Source organism: Ailuropoda melanoleuca, chromosome X (assembly GCF_002007445.2).
Source record: "Ailuropoda melanoleuca isolate Jingjing chromosome X, ASM200744v2, whole genome shotgun sequence".
In the NCBI taxonomy this organism is placed as follows: domain Eukaryota; kingdom Metazoa; phylum Chordata; class Mammalia; order Carnivora; family Ursidae; genus Ailuropoda; species Ailuropoda melanoleuca.
The window spans coordinates 87,903,439-87,920,400 of record NC_048238.1 but is presented as its reverse complement, the minus strand read 5'-3'; the positions used below and the strand labels follow the sequence as shown (position 1 = coordinate 87,920,400).

General features: G+C 37.7%; 1 protein-coding gene across 1 annotated transcript in view; it reads left to right on the top strand.

The window, feature by feature from the left end:
• Nucleotides 1-16,962, top strand: part of TENM1 (teneurin transmembrane protein 1) — a 761,614-nt gene that overhangs the window by 477,533 nt on the left and 267,119 nt on the right. Inside the window, exon 8 of the mRNA XM_034649058.1 lies at nucleotides 2,493-2,645. Within this exon, the coding sequence (XP_034504949.1) occupies nucleotides 2,493-2,645 (153 nt within the window). The remainder of the gene's footprint in view (nucleotides 1-2,492; nucleotides 2,646-16,962) is intronic.

Below are 16,962 nucleotides of genomic sequence, written 5' to 3'. Positions count from 1 at the left end.
ACCCCAGCAACTTCCTTTGCCTCAAATGCGTGCTGTGCTTTACAACGTCATATTTTCTTCCACCTGCCCCCTTCACCCTACCCATTGCTGTCACCTGTCAAAGTCCTACACATTTTTCGAGGTCCATCTCTAATCCTACCTCATTAGGAGGTAGGATCAAGCATCCCTGATCAGCCAAGCCAATTTTAATCTGTTGTTCCTTTAAACCACTTCTTTTTTTTAAGTTTTTATATTTTAATGCCAGTTAGTTAACCTACAGTGTAATATTAGTTTCAGGTGTACAATATAGTGATTCAGCATTTCCACACAACACCCCATGATCATCCCAAGTGCCCTCCTTAATCCTCATCACTTGTTTAACCCCCCCCACCTCCTCTTTGGTAATCATCAGTTCTCTAGAGTTAAGAGTGTGTTTCTTGGTTTTCCTTCCTCTCTTTCTTCCCTTTGCTTATTTGTTTTATTACTTAAATTCCACGTATGAGTGAAATCATATTGGCTTTCTCTGACTTATTTGCTCAGCATTATACTCTCTAGCTCCATCCATGTCTTCGTGAATAGCAAGATTTCATTCTTTTTATGGCGGAGTAATATTCCATCATATATATGTATCACATCTCCTTTATCCATTCATCAGTCAATGGACACTTGGGCTATTTCCATAATTTGGCTATTGTCAATAATGCTGTTTTAAACACGGGGTTGCATGTATCCCTTTGAATTAGTGTTTTTGTATTCTTTGGGTAAATAATTGAGTACTGTGATTGCTGGATTGTAGGGTTCTGTTTTTAACTTGTTGAGGAAACTGCATACTGTTTTTCAGAGTGGCTTCCTCAGTTTGCACTCCTACCAACAGTGTGAGAGGGTTCCCCTTTCTCCACATCCTCGCCAACACCTGTTGTTTCTTGTGTTGTTGATTTTAGCCATGCTGACAGGTGTGAGGTGATATTTTATTCCTGGGTTGCAAGGGTGGTTCAATATTCACAAACCAATCAACATGATACAGCACATTGATAAAAGGATAGAACCATATGACCATTTCAATAGATGCAGAAAAAGCATCTGGTAAAGTACAATATCCATTCATAATAAAAACTCTCAACAAAGTAGGTTTAGAGGGAACATACCTCAACATAATAAAGGCCATGTGTAGAAACCCATAGCTAGTATCATTCTCAGTGAGGAGAAACAGAGCTTTTCCTCTCCAGTCAGGAACAAAACAGGGATGTCCAGTCTCACCACGATTATTTAACATTGTACTGAAAGTTCTAGCCACAGCAATCAGAAAGTAAACCACTTCTTTTCTTTTTAAAAATGTTTTGTAAGGATTATTTTGTTGAAACTAGAAAATAAACCATTTCTTTTAAAACAAAAATTCCTCTTCCCCCAGATGGCAGACATTGCCCACGTTCATTGTACGAAGTATCAATAATACATAAATCCTAAAAAAGAAAATTAAAATCCTCCATAAGCCCCCATGTTGTGATCTTGTTGTTATATATCCTCCATAGCCCTTTCTCTCTCCAGATATCAACTTGTCTACACACACACACACACACACACACACACATTATAGATCATGCTATTCATACTGTTTAGTAGCCTGATGTTTTTCATTTGATGCATCATAATTATTCCCATGCCAGTTCATAGTCTTCTGTAGCATGATTTAATAACAATGTAATCTTCTATTATTTATACTATCATCAGTTATCTCATTAATCTCCTTTTGATGAATATTTAGATTGATCATAACTTTCTACTAGTTTTTAAATATTACAGTGGATAGCCTTGTAGTTTGTACACATTCGTAATTAACTCATAGAAATGGAATAGTGGGCTAAAAGGGTAAGCCAAATTTTAAGGTTTTTTGATAAATGGTGCCACATTACCCACCACAAGGGTGGAGTTTTTCTTAATACGCTCATGAAGAGTATATGAGAGTACCCATTTTCCTACACTCTGATCAACACAGGTATTTTTTAATCCTCTGATAGCAGTTGAACCTGTATTGTGTCAATTATTGGGCATTATATAATAGTTATTTTATACTTGTATTACTTCCAACTCCTACCCTAATAGGCATCTATATTTTAACATTTGTAGCAGCTATCATCGGAACTTATGCATATTAGGCGCTCAGGAAACTGGCTTAGCGAAGGCCTCCCATGTTCTCACGATAGCCTGTCCACCATTGCTCTGCAGTTTCCATATACAAAGTAAGGTTCCACGACCAAGGGAAATGGGAAAGGAAGGGATAACAGTGTTGAGGAGCAGCGACTAATCCCGTAGTGGTTGCTTCACTAGTACCCCAGTATCTATCACTGGGATAGCTACAGCCTCAACATTTTAAAAATAGCTACTTAATAAAAGTAGCTACATGTATGACATAGGTATAAACCCGTCACGGCATATTTAGGTGGACAGGGACAGCTGGTTTAGAGACCTTCTCAGCAAGTCTGGAATAAGTTCATGTATGGCTTGTTTTCTTGCAGCAGTGCATTTGTTCGGCCTGACTTGGCAGTTGCAACCAGTTGAAGGACAGCTCTATGAAAATGGAGTTAGCAAAGGGAACAGAGGGACCGAATCCATGGATACTACTTACTCTCCAATTGGAGGAAAAGTTTCCGATAAATCAGAGAAAAAAGGTACAGTGATCAAAATGATTGATTTATTGATTATTGATTACTTTTCTTCTAATTTGGTCATTAGAACCAAAGCTGGGATGGTTTCACTTCACATTAAATTTCATGATCACTCGAAAGAAGTACTCTGCGTGGACAGAATAAATACATGTAAATGTCTTATGAAAACAAATTTTCCTTTCTCTAGTGCCTTGAGTATAAACCAATTAAACTTTTCAAATATGTAGGCAATTTTGAAAATAGATAAATATTTACAGGATGGAGGTTTCAATACAATGGAAATTGCATTTCGCATATAACTACCCTGAAGCAACATGGGATTTTGATTAAGTTCTCTGTGTCCGAGCCCAGCGTTTATATATAACATTTTACAAAGGGTATATGGAAATTTCTTCTGTTTATAATAAGAAAAAGCCTTTTATGCTTAATATAAGGGTGAATGTTTATGTCAAAGTGGGGGAACATGAATTTTTTTCTAGCTGGGGAACATGAATTCTTCACAGTTGGAGAAAAGAAAAAAGTACTCTGAGTACTGAATTGTTAAATTTAACCAACATAAGCTTGAGCTACCTGACTTATTTACAATAAATGTCACATACCAGCATTCCCAACATCTTATTCAATTGAATGATCTTAGTCTCAATAAATAAATATTGAAAATAGCTGAAAGTTTCTATTATGATTTCTCTTGAAATAGGATTCAGCACACAGGGACTCAAACAATGTAAAATTTCAGGACGTGAATTCCAAAAGCAGAAATTGAAAATAGAACCAGCACAATCCTAAATATTTTTAGGAGATCACAGACAAACAGGTGAATGAATGAATTAATGACCCAAACCCTACCCTGAAGAAACTTAAAATTTTACAGGGGTGATAAGGCAGTCTTATTTTGGCCTATGAGTTACAAACAAGGTATTTTGTTTTGTAGTTGCTTGAGTTACTAATCTTTACTTGTGTTTTTAGTTTCTTTTGGGGGTTATTTGTAGGGTTTGCTGTTTTGCTTTTGTTTGCTTTTGAAAATGTAATTCTGCTTTGGTCTATGCTTCAGTAAAAATTCATGCTTAGGTTTCAGGAGAATATTATGATTTGTCCTAGTTTTTGATTCACAATACAGCTTCCTTTATGTCCTCGTTTAGAAATAGTGTCTCTAGCCTGGGCTGACCTTTCCCAGCAATTCCACTGTTGCTGCTGAGAGGGGCTGAGGGTCAGAGATGACAGAGGAAAGGGTCTGAGTACACTTGGACTCGGGCTTTTCTCTCTTATCTTCTTTCCTACTCTTTGATTCCTTTATATGTGCAAGTGCAAGAGCCACCATTTGGTGCCTAGGGATTCTTGCCATTCACACTTGAAAATCATGAGTTATCTGTTTGAAGAAAATGAAACATGCAAGACAGAAGGTCATCACATAGTCGTTACCAGAGCATGTTCATTTGTTTACTCTAATTCAGATATCTGTAATTCCCTTCCACAAAGCACAGTTGACCCTTGAACAACATGGGTTTGAATTGCCCAGGTCCTCTTCTCTACAAATTGTTTTCAATAAATACAGCACAGCACTGGAAATGTATTTTTTCCTCCTTATGATTTTCTTAATAACATTTCTTTCTTCTAGCTTACTTTATTGTGGGAAAACAGTATATATAACATGTAACATGGGAAATCTGTGTTAATCAACTGTTTATGTTATTGGTAAGGCTTCTGGCTAACAGTAGCCTATTAGTAGTTAAGTTTTGGGGAGTCACAAATTGTACAAGGTTTATTTGACTGCATGGGGTTGAGAGGGAGAGGATGGGCTTCCCTAACCCCAGTGTTGTCCAAGGGTTAGCTGGAGTTTGCTGATGATGACTGAAATGTATTGCATAATTAACCATGTGCCAAGAATTGATCTGGGCGCTTCACATGTATTCTATCATGAAGGTAACATTATGGACCTCATTTTCCAAATTAAAAAACAGAAGCACAAAGAGGTTAAGTAACTTGCCCAAGGTCACAGAGCTAGAAACTGGCGCTCTGATTTCAGAGCCTTATCTCTACACTGTACTGAAATTCACACTTAAAACGTATATGAAAACCACAAAAGACACTTTACCCAATGAAAGCAAAGCCCCAGAGTCTATTCATGATGGCTTTTAGAGAAATGCTATACAGCCATATTTTAATGTGTTATAATGAGTTTCATAAATGAAAAACTGTTTTTAAGTTTCTGTTCGGTTATAACAACAAACAGTCCAAACCAATTTCAGTTTAATACTTTATTAAGAAAAATCGTTAAGGGTTGATGCCATATATACCAAGTTGTTATCTTAAATGACTTTCTGTGGCAGTGTGAACAAAACCTTAACTGTAACTGTAACTGCTGTGTTAGGTCTTCACTGCATATCACTCAGCAAGTAAAAACATAGCTCCTGCTTTGTAATGCCATGTGTATGCTAAACCAAACCTTGTGGAAGATGTGATATACCTAGAAGGCTATTTTCAACTGGTCAGCTGTATCCTGTTACGATTTTCTAGACATCACACACCCCATAAATACAATTGTAGAAGCTTGTCTTAATGATGCTGTGTGCATTAAAATATAAAACTAAAAACCAGATAATCCTTTTTACATTGTTCTCCTCACTCCCCTAGAGGACTGGGCATTGTAGTGCTGTGGTTAAGAGCCTGGACTCTGGAGTCAGACAGATCTGGCTTTGAACACTGACTGTGTCAGTTCCTGGCTCTCCAACCTCAGGCAATGAACTGGTACAACCTTGATGAACTAATATCCTCATCTGCAACACAAAGATGATAATAATAGTACCTGTCTCATAAGTTGGTCGTGAGGAACAAGTGAGATGATGGTTGTAAAGCACAGTGCCAGGCACATGGTTAAATTTAGCAGTAATTATTATTGGACCAACTGGTAATTACCTGGAGTTTATTGACATCCGGTTAGGTACTGTAGATCCTGCTTCGAACTCCTATCAGCTTTCCCACAAACGATGGCCTTCTTGGGATTTAAATGTTTTCTCCTTTTAAAGTTTGCTCTCTCAGACTATGGACTGTGAGAGGCAAACTGAGGACTTCAGAGGGGAGGGGGTGGGGGAAGGGGATAGCCTGGTGATGGGTAGTAGGGAGGGCACGTATTGCATGGTGCACTGGGTGTTATACGCAACTAATGAAGCATCAAACTTTACATCGGAATCTGGGGATGTACTGTATGGTGATTAACACAATATAATAAAATAAAATTAAAAAATAAAAATAAAAAAAATAAAATATCTAAAAAAAAAAAGTTTGCTCTCTCTTTACTTCACAGTTTAACATCTATTATTTCATAATCATCATCACCTTCATCATCAAAGTGATGGATAAATAGAATGGCACTGTAAAAAAAAATCACATTCTGCTGGAATTGGTTCCCCATTAGCAGTAGTTACATATATCTGCTTCTCCTTAGGAGATTAAAGAACTTTCTCACCACTTAGTTTTCCAAATGAAGGAAAATAATATTTTATTATAGACATTTAGCCTGCTAAGGTTTTATTTTTGAAATGTACTTGAATAATTTGAATTTAATTTCAAAAGGAAGAAAAAAGTCACAATCACATATTGGAATGTACCAGGAAAGCCAGCTGTCGGTTGTTCGGTAAACATTTATAGAATTGAAAGCATTATACTAAAACAGCCCCTACTACCTTAAAAGCCTACAAGCTAGTCATAACCCTTTCTCTTTAATAAACATCATGTAACAACTGCTGTAAACAGCACAGGGGATAGAAAAAAGTAAAAGAATTAGTCCCAGACCTGAGTCACATAACATCCATAAATTGAACTAAAAATAATTACAATGTAATTTATCAACTAATATGGAATGTTAAAATCCTAAACATTATCAAATCCAATGTCTTTTTTTTAAGATGAAGAAACTGAGATCCAGAAGGGTCAAGAACACACAGAGAGATCTGAACTAGAACGAGGACATTTGATTCCACCTTTTCTGTTTTCTCATCTGTTATTGAAACAATATAACACAAACTAAACATATAAATTGCTAAAGAGTTTTCTGAGGAAGTATCAAAGACAAAAACTGAATAGGTAGGGAAATTAATTTTATTCAGGCTATTGCAATAGGGAAAGCACTCCAGATCGAAAGATCAGAGTGTCTGAGCAGAGTGGATTTTGCCTTAGACTTTTCTAGGAGGAGTAGATAAGGAACATGTGGGATGATTTACATTTGGGATTGTCTTGTACTCACGGGAAGTCTCAGTCAGTCAACTGATCAGGAAATGTTTATGTCCGCATCTAGCTAGTTGAATGGGAACAAATAATTGTAATCTTAGCTAATTATGAGACAAAGAACAGGCAACTGGACGGTCTGTCTCTGGTCTTTCAGCAGGCTCCAGCAAAAGGGGAAAGGTCCATCTTTGGCCTTGTTACAGGTCAACAAAGGAGTCTTCTGCAGTTCTTACGGGAGTTGTGAGAAAGGTGGACAGAGACCATATCTAATAAGTCATAGGGGAAGGGGTTTTTAATGGAGTTGTTTTGGGGTTTTGTTTGTTTGCTTTGCTGTAAGCCATTTCCTAAAACATAAAAGAGTGAGAGGGTTTCGGAAAACAAAAGGTTGGGAGGATTTCTTCACCAGCAGTTTTCCAGGAGCGTAGGGCTCAGATAAAGTCCAACATTGTCAGCTGTCATCAGAATAAAGAAGTTTATCGGGTAGTTGATGGTACTGAATTCTTGCAGGTTGGATGCCAAAATAGAGCACAGGAACCAAAAGGGTGGATGGGGAGACAGAGCTAAAGGATACTCAAGTCAGCCTTTATGTCCTTTATAATGTTTGCAAAAGTCTGGCCTTGGGGGAAAGTGGCATTTCTCTTAAATTCATTCTATAAGATCTGTCACCACAAAGTTGAAGGGGGGGGAAGGTATTTTCTAGTTCAATGTCTGCTGAATATATGACCATAGAAACAACATGTAGCTGATTGATGTGACACAGCATCCAGCCTGTCCTGAAGATCCTTTAGCCCAGACCAAGCAATGACTAGAGCTTCACCTTTCTGGGCTCCAGTTTCTTATCCGAAAAAGGAGGGAGTTGGCTTTGTTCGGGTTGAAAAATAATTTTTCCTCTCACCTACTAGGTTCTTGGTTGAGGCACCCACCCACCCCTGCTGCACTAAAAAAGAAAGCAGATTAACAGGAAGGAGAAAAACAAGTTTAATAACTTGTACGCCCCCCTGCATATACAGGAGAGACCCAGGAAAACAGAGTAGCTCCTGGAAGGGCCCAGGCCGCCACCTTAAATACCATCTCCAGCTAAAGACAAAAGATGTTGGGGGTGCGGGGAGCCAGTTATAGGAGCCGGTCAGGCCAAGCACAGTGAGCTAGAGTATGCTTGGTAGGCAGCTTTAAGTCCTCTCCTCCACTGATAAGAGTTTCTAGAGATTTATGCACATCTTCCTGGTACAGAGAGGGAGACACCCTTGCAGATGGTGATTTCCCTTATAAATGTCAATGTCCCGACCAAAGGGGAACTTTTACACGGTTTTCTTATGTCTGCTGTTTCTTCAAGATGATCCTTACATCAAAGAATCATATTGTGGGATGGCAAATTCTGCTCTCCTTCAGGTTTAAAACTTTCAGGGAGTGGAAGAGGAATACAGTGGGCAGGGAAACGCATTTTGCAAATTATATCTTACCCAAAGCACAAATGAAAGATGAAAGCCACATCTCTCCAGATAAAATGGAAGAGGGGGTCAGATTCCTGTCACACTTCCCCTGCCTTCACCTTTTCTTTCTTTGCCCTCCATTCTCCTCCCAGCTGCTAAAGCTTAGACAAACAAGGGGTGATGCTCTGTGGGACTGGCTTATCTATAAGGTCCCCTCCAGCTGTGTACATTATGAGTCAGTGAATTCGAATTCTGCAGTTAAGGAAGAATAATTAGCCGTTCCGAATAAAAGTGGACCTATTTTTGCAAAAGGCGTGTACACTCCTGGAAAATGGTTGAAACGTATGTCTGTAAAATGTGAAAGCCACTTTGCCATTAAATTACTTGCAGAGAATTTTGTTGTAATTCAAAGAATTAATTCCCAGTTTTCTGCCTTGTAAGTTTGGATTTTTGACATCTATGTAACAATAACAGTGTGCACTTAGAGAACATTTACAATTTCAAAATACTTTAATGTCTTTTATCCACAGAACAGTTCTATGCAGCAGCAGCTATTGTTACCCTTGTTTTACACTTGAAAAGGAAAACACAAGAAGGTGAAGAGACTTGGCTTGCATAACAGACATAACTACAGGCACAGCTGAAAGGAGGATCTAGTCTTTCCTAAATGTTAGCCCAAGACCCTTCCTGGAGCCTCTTCTTTCTTCTTTTAAAACTTCTTTTCTCAAGGCTAGTTGTTTAAGTAGCAGCTATCTTGATTAAAAATCTGCATGCATATGGTCAAATGTATATCTTTTCCGTAAGAGTACTTTGCAAATCTTACATTTCCCTCCAAAGACCTGGGTTCAACAAGACTCTCCCTACTCCTCAAAGAAGAACACCCACACACCTTGGGAACTGAAAGTTAACAGCCCAAATGTCCCTTTGATGACCTCCTTTCATTGTAGACCCAGCTGGAGAAGGGTGTGTGTGTGTGTTCTACTTGTTTTTTGGCTTTGTTGTTGTTGAGGTGTTTTGTTTTGTTTTACCTGCAGCATATTTATATTGGGAGCAATTTATTTGATGACAGTTGTGGACCTTGTAAAAGCTTGAATTTCAGATTTACTTATAGTTTCATTGACATTTATTTCACAGGCCCAGCCAGTAGGTAAAGGGTCATTTTGTGGTACAAAGTAAAGAACTGCACCAACCCCACCCAGGTAATCACTGTACATTCAGATGGAATACAGTCCTGCAATATAATTCTGTGGTTCTTCAATATTGGTTCATAGGACATGTGGATATTAAAATGCACTCAGCTGCCCTTTGAGTCAACCCATAGTTTCAGTATCTTTTACTTAAAGGATATTAGAGCCCAGGACATTGTGGTAGAATTGGGAATAATTCATATAAGCACAACAAACCACATGAATAAAATAGCAGTAATGCACTAACAAAGACAACAATGTTGGGAGCGTAACATTATTATTTTTAAAGATTGATGGCAAATTACAGTAAATGTTTCCTATAATGCTATATAGATGTTTCTCTAATACAAGGTTTCAGGGGGCCCAGCTAGAGTGCTGCAGCTGTTTTCAACTATATTAAATCACTTTATCAATATACTTCAGTTTTAACAAAAGCTTTTCTAAAGCATACTGGAGACCTGACTTCTAAAACAGTTTTATGGAAAGGGTTCACTATGCTAAAAGGCAAACTTATTTACGGTATAAAAAATTCATGTTAAATATTCTTGGTCATATATGTTTAATGTTTCCTTCTTGTTTCATTTTAATCCTCATTTTACTTTTGTTTGTTTGTTTGTTTGTTTAACTAATAGACACCTTTCCTGTGGAATATATCTACCTCATGGTCCCTCTAGCCTAGCAGTATACACCTGACAGGGGCGCTAAGTGGTGTACTATGGGATGGCATATGGATCCTCCTGGAGTAGTCCTTCAAAAGCTAAGGGATCTTCCCACAGCATCTTTATACCATCATAGTTCTTTGAGAGAAGCAGTGCATTGTAGAAAATTCACAAACCATGTGTGTTCCTAATTCTGTTGAGTATCTGTTTATATCTTTCCACCTATATTATTTTTGGAGGAAGTTCAAACATTTACTCACTTTTGCATGAAGTCAAAGGTAATTCTCATATGTAAAATTTGCTTTTGAAATCAAAATCTTAGAGTTCCAAGATGTAATGCACAAGTCTACATTTCCCTTTGCGTAACTTCGGCAATCCCATAGATAATAATCACATATCCTTTCTTGGCTTTCACCTTTCTAATACCGTGAGCCTCTGGTTTTACTTCTGAACTCTTCTTGTAACTATATTTTCCCTTAGTTGTTTTCCTTGCCTTTTGCTGTGTCCACTATATATCCCACAGAAGGTATCTTTATCACCCCAACCTCTCCATGAAAATAATATCAAGGGAAGAAAAATGAAACCTTAGTATTTACAGGCATAGAAGTTCATGATTTTTAGTGCTATGTGAGTCAAGATGCCATTTTAACTGTACTAAATACTGTAGAACGCTCACAAGTGAAGCAGAAGAGAGCTTTTGCCCTTGAGAAAATCCTGTTCGACAGGAGAGCTAGAGGAAACACGCATACATGCCCACAATGCAAACTCACATGCAACCAACTGGTGTACAGAAATAGAGGATAGGATGCTTAGGTGATTAAGAGGCTTACAAGACAAAAGATGAAAAGATGATTGTTTATTATAGAAGTAGTTTGAGCTGGGCCTTGAAAAACCAGAAAAATCAATCCAAGTTGACCTTAAAGAGCGCATATTTAGGAGAATGGACTAATAGAGTAGTGGGGGGAAATGCAGATGGTAATAGCCTAAGTGGTAAATGGATAATGAAGCAATAGAGGCAGCAGATGGAGACAGCTTGGCAAGGAAAGGAAGGAGATAAATAGTATGATAACTAGGTTGAGGGGCAGTTGGGTCATTTTAGTTGTTTTTTTTGTTTTGTTTTGTTTTTCGTTTTTTTAAAGAGAGACTTGTGCTTGTTTGAAGATGAAAAATAAGAAACCAGTAGAGAGGGAGACATTGCGGATGCCAGTAAGAAAAGAGAGAGTGAAGAGACCAAAGTCTGGACAGGAGAAAAGAGGAGGGAGGAGCCTCAGAGAGAAACTGGGACACGGAATTTTATGGCACACTGAGTATGAGATTTTGATACTGTGGAAATGAGAGGTAGGAGTTCCAAAAGAAGACCCAGTAAGTGTTCCATGGATGCTACTATCTAGCCCGATTTTGTATTACTATTGTTGTTACTGGGTTTTTTTTTAAAGATTTTATTTATTTATTTGAAACAGAGAGCGTGAGAGAGAGAAAGCATGAGTGGGGGAGGGGGGTGGGCAGCAGAGAGAGAGGGAGAAGCAGACTCCCCGCTGAGGGGGGAGCCAATGGACATGGGGCTCCATCCCAGGACCCTGAGATCATGACCTGAGCCGAAGGCAGATGCTTCACTGACTGAGCCACCCAGGCACCCCAGTATTATTGTTATTATGCGTAGTGAGTTTTGCTTGTGAGAAGAAGTTTTAATTTGATATTATTGAAGATTTTCCGGGTTCCTTAAAGATAGAAATTAAAGGCAATAACAAATAGGACAACCCATGAGAACCGGTGCCCCTGCGGGCTGCTGCTTTTCCCCAAGGCCTGTAACATGAAGCTACACAACCCCCTCAGTACTCTCAACTGTGGGATAGGTGGGCCGTAATATAATTGCCTTTATCAAATGCCCGGTAGGTAGATGTCAAGATTTTAGACAGCCATGACTTCCCTGTCTTTGGGGCTTACATTCTAAGACACAAAAGTGGGTGCTGGATAAATTGAGCCATGTCAAGCCCTCCTGCCACCATCCCAGTATAGAAGATGTGATCCTAATAACCTACATAGAACTAACATCTAGCATTGTCTAAAAATAGAGAAAATAGGCATCCCTGCCGTGTGCTACCAATTACATGTTCTAAAATACTGGCCAGGCGATAGTTCAGCTTTTAGGTAGCAGGTGACCATCTAAAACCACTTGGAAACACATCAAAACTCTTATGACAGTTCATGATAGTTGTGTGTGTGTGTGCGTGCAAGCTCTGCATGCCAATTTAGAACTTAGAACCATATCTTTTGGAACAGCTTTGTTGAGCTATAATTTACGTACTGTATAATTCACTGATTTAAAGTGTGCAATTCAGCAATTCTTAGCATATTCAGAGTTGTGTAGCCATTATCTCTATTTAGTTCTAGAACATTTTCATCACACCGAAAAGAAACCTCATAGGCATTGGCAGTTACCCCATATCCCCACTTCTCCCCAGCCCCTGGCAACCACTAATCTATTTCCTGTCTTTATAGATTTGCCTATGTGTACATTTTACATAAATGGAATCACGTAATATGTACTCTTTTGTGTCTGGCTTCTTTCAGTTAACATAATGTTTTCAAAGTTGGCCCATGTTGTGGCATGTACTGATATGTCATTCCTTTTTATGGTTGAATAATATTCCACTGTGTGAGTATATCGTATTTTGTTTATGCACTCATCAATTGATGGACCTTTTGTGGATTTTCACTTTTTTTGGTTATTATGAATAATACTGCTATAAGCATTCATGTGCAAGTTTTCGTTAGAAAACCTGTTTTCAGTTTTTTTGAGAGGCTAAGGGTAAAAGGGTGCCAATTTCTCCATATCTGTCAACACCTGTTATTGTCTATCATTCTTATTTTAGCTATCCTAGTGGGTATGAAGTGGTATCTCATTGTGGTTTTAACTTGCATGTCCTTGGTGACTAATGATATTGAGCCTCTTTTCCTGTGCTCATTGGCCATTTGTATTTCTTCTTTGAAGAAACATCTATTTGGATCCTTTGACCATTTTTCAATTGGTTTATTTGTATTTTTATTGGTGAGTTTGTTAAGTCTTCGTAATGTATTCTAAATACAAGTCTCTTTTCCAGTATATGATTTGCAAATGTTTTCTCCCGTTCTGTAGACAGTCTCTTCACTTTCTTGATGGTGTCCTCTGAGGCACAAAAGTTTTTAATTTTGAAGAAGTCAAATGTATCTATTGTTTCTTTTGTTGTATGTGCTTTTGATCTCATGTCTAAGAAACTATTGCCAAATCCCAGGTCACAAAGATTTATGCCTGTGTTTTCATCTGAGAATTTTATAGGTTTAGTTCTTAAATGTAGATATTTGGTCCATTTTGAGTTAATTTTTGTATATATGGCATGAGGGAGTTGTTCAACTTCACTCTTTTGCTTGTGGATATCCACTTGTCCGTCACCGGTTCACTGGTTAAAAAGGCTATTCTTTCCCCCATTGAATTATCTTGGTGCCCTTGTTGAAATTCGGTTGACCATAAATATGATGTTTTATTTCTTCATTCTCATTTCTATTCCATTGATCTATATGTCTACCGTATAATACCAGTACCATTACTGTAGCTTTGTAATAAGTTTTGAAATCAGGAAGTGGGAGGCCTCCAGTGTTTTCCTATTTATTTTTTTTAAGATTGCTTTAGTTATTCTGGGTTCCTTGAATTTCCATATGAATTTTACCTCAGCTTGTGTATTTCTGGAAAATGGGAGTTAGAATTTTGGTAGGGATTGAATTGAATCCATAAATCAGTTTAGGAAGTATTGCCATTTTAATAATAGTATATCTTAAAATCCATGAATATGGGTGTTTCCATTTATTTAGGCCTTCTTTAATTTCTTTCAGTGATGTTTTGTATTTCTCAGTGTACAAGTCTTGCAGCTTTTTTTTAAAAAGATTTATTTATTTATTTATTTATTTATTTATTTATTTATTTATTTTAGAGAGGGAGCCAGCGTGAGCTGGGTTGGGGAGGGGCAGAGGGAGAAGGAAAGAATCTTCAAGCAGGGACACCTGGGTGGCTCAGTGGTAAAGTATCTGCCTTCAGCTCAGATCATGATCCTGGCGTCCTGGAATCAAGTCCTACATCGGGCTCCTTGCTCAGCGGGGAGCCTGCTTCTCCCTCTGCCTGCTATTCCTCCTGCTTGTGCTCTCTCCCCCCACCGACAAATAAATAAATAAAATCTTTTTTAAAAATTAAAAAAAAAAGAATCTTCAAGCAGACTCCCCACTGAACATGGAGCCCAATATGGGGCTCCATCCCAGGGCCCTGTGATCATGACCTGAGCTGAAACCAAGAGGTGGACACTCACCCAACTGAGCCACTCAGGCACCCCAACTTGCAGCTTTTTTATTAAGTGTATCCCTAAGTTTTTTAATTCTTTTTGATGATATTATAAGTGAAAATCATTTCTTTAATTTCCTTTTTTGACTTTTCATTGCGTGGTCCATATTTATTCATTAACCTTTGAATATGTGTTGTTGGGTTTTTTTTTTTGCTAGTGGCAATATATTTTCTTTTAAGAAAGTGTTTTATACCATGTTGACCCATGATTCTGAGTCAGTATTTAAATATGTAAAAATGAGATGATCAATTTGAGTTTCCTATCAGTTCAAGTTTTCACCAATGAAATTCAAAGAGATTGACTACTTCATGTACCATTGGTAATAATCCACAGACTGACATTCTACAAACACAATTTGTGTTTCACAGTGTGAGATTGTATATCAAGTCAGGAGAGCCTGAAATTTGGAAACTAATGTTTGTGAATACTACTTAGTGGTCATTATAACACACCAGAAGAACTGTGAAATCTAAAAAAAAAATTTTTAGGAAAGTGGAAATCCTATGACAGAACTTAAAGAAATACTTCTAAAAAGAGAATTATGTCTTTTAAACAATAATATGTTCAACAAACACATACACAGGGTCAAAATGCAATTCAAAATTCGCCTTTTAATTAATGGTGAGATTTTAACAATACCATTTCACTTCTGTCTGGGAAGATGTATGTAATACTAGACGAGCTACTGTATTGGAGTCTGAAGTCTTTCAGTGTCTGGATGTAATTGTTTACACTTACACACTAATGTATTTCTCAAGTGTAATATTCACTAATGGACTTTTTCACACAATCAGCTGTCTATTATCAGTGTCAGGAAGGCAGAGGTATTTTATTTCTAAACATATTTTATTCTCAGTTAATCCCCAAAGGTCTCCAGGTGGAGGTGTTTCAGTTCTTCCTCCCACTAAACCTTGTACCAAAATGTCAAAATAAATGATCAACATTACTAAATAAATTATCAAGATTACTATTTCGTTAATTCATCAAAACAATATTTACCAAGTTCCTACTAGGTACAAGGTTCATTCTTCCTTTTCTTTCTCCTGCATACTCCTGGGTTATAGAACCGATATAAAAAACACGTGCAATACACAGTCTGGAAAATCCCTTCCTGAAGAACTGAGTTGAATACATATTTTTTTTCAACAGTACATATAAAGAAAATTATACATGGCTACTTAGATGGGAAGGGTAGGATAGGTTTTCACTGACCCCTTTATATCTCTTCACAGCTTTTGATCACAGGAATTCGGGGTTCATTTCCCCTCCTCATTTTGTTCCAAGCACTGATACTCTAAATTTCATAATGATTTGTTAACTGTGAAACAATTACTATGTTTGAAGGAACAGAAGGGAGATGGTACTTAACACATGAGACACACACTAAGACTAATTCAGGTGAAAGACCATACCAAAGGTATTTGTTGATATCTTTTGAGGATTTTGAACATGCCATAAGATGACATGACAGGCAAATATGATCTTAAGGCATGTTTCTTTTTCATCCCTTTGGACAACATTCCCTTCAGTTAATAAAGCCGGTATCTTCTTAGCTTAGATACATTTTATGGAACTTGCAAACCCCTTAAAAGACTGCTAAGATTGCTATTACGAACAATACCACAGCCTTTAACCTGGTCATTTTTACATGAGGACCTGATATGAGAATCTTTTTAATGACCACATGTCAGCGTCTTCTACTCATGTTGTGCTGAGTTTTGTGCAGGATCATTAAATCCAGTCTAGCTACCTTAAATAAAAAAAATAAATACATGTATATGTCCAGAATAGAGTTCCTTACCCCTATCTTATAAGGACAATTTTGTTAATAATTCTGTTCTTAGTATTCAGGTATGTGTCTGAGTCTAGAGATAATGAAGCCTTGGTTTAGTCAATACAGCCACTGTACACAGTGTCTGTCACCAATTCCGGGCCTCTGTATTTACCTTCCAGGTAGCTTGACCTTTTCCTTTTGAACTAAGCAACTGTCAGTTAGCATGCCATCCTTCCACACGGCCCATCTGCCATTGGTTTTTACCACTCAGCAGTTGATGCCTGTGTTGCAAGCTATAAAGAGAGTGTTTAGCTCAAACTAAATTGGTGGATATTGGTGGGACTGTGATAACGACAGTACTGCACAGTTTGATATGATCCGTGGCTGTTTGCTCTTCCTCTTACATTTCTGCAAGGGAGTGTTCTGCCCCTGAAAAATACGGTCTTCCTGGACCTTCTGATATGCTGTAGCAATCTAAGTGATTAAATGACAAAACATTCATGCTACAAAATCCCTACCTTTGTGCGGTATTTTAGCACGGCTGCTGACACTTTGCAAATGAAGGATCAAAGTCCAGGTTAAGTTTGGCCAAAATTGTTCCACTTCCTTACCTGGCTCAGAATGTCTTCCTGAAATCACATTCCATATTGTTTGTCTGCATGTCATTTTCTTCTCTTTAGTT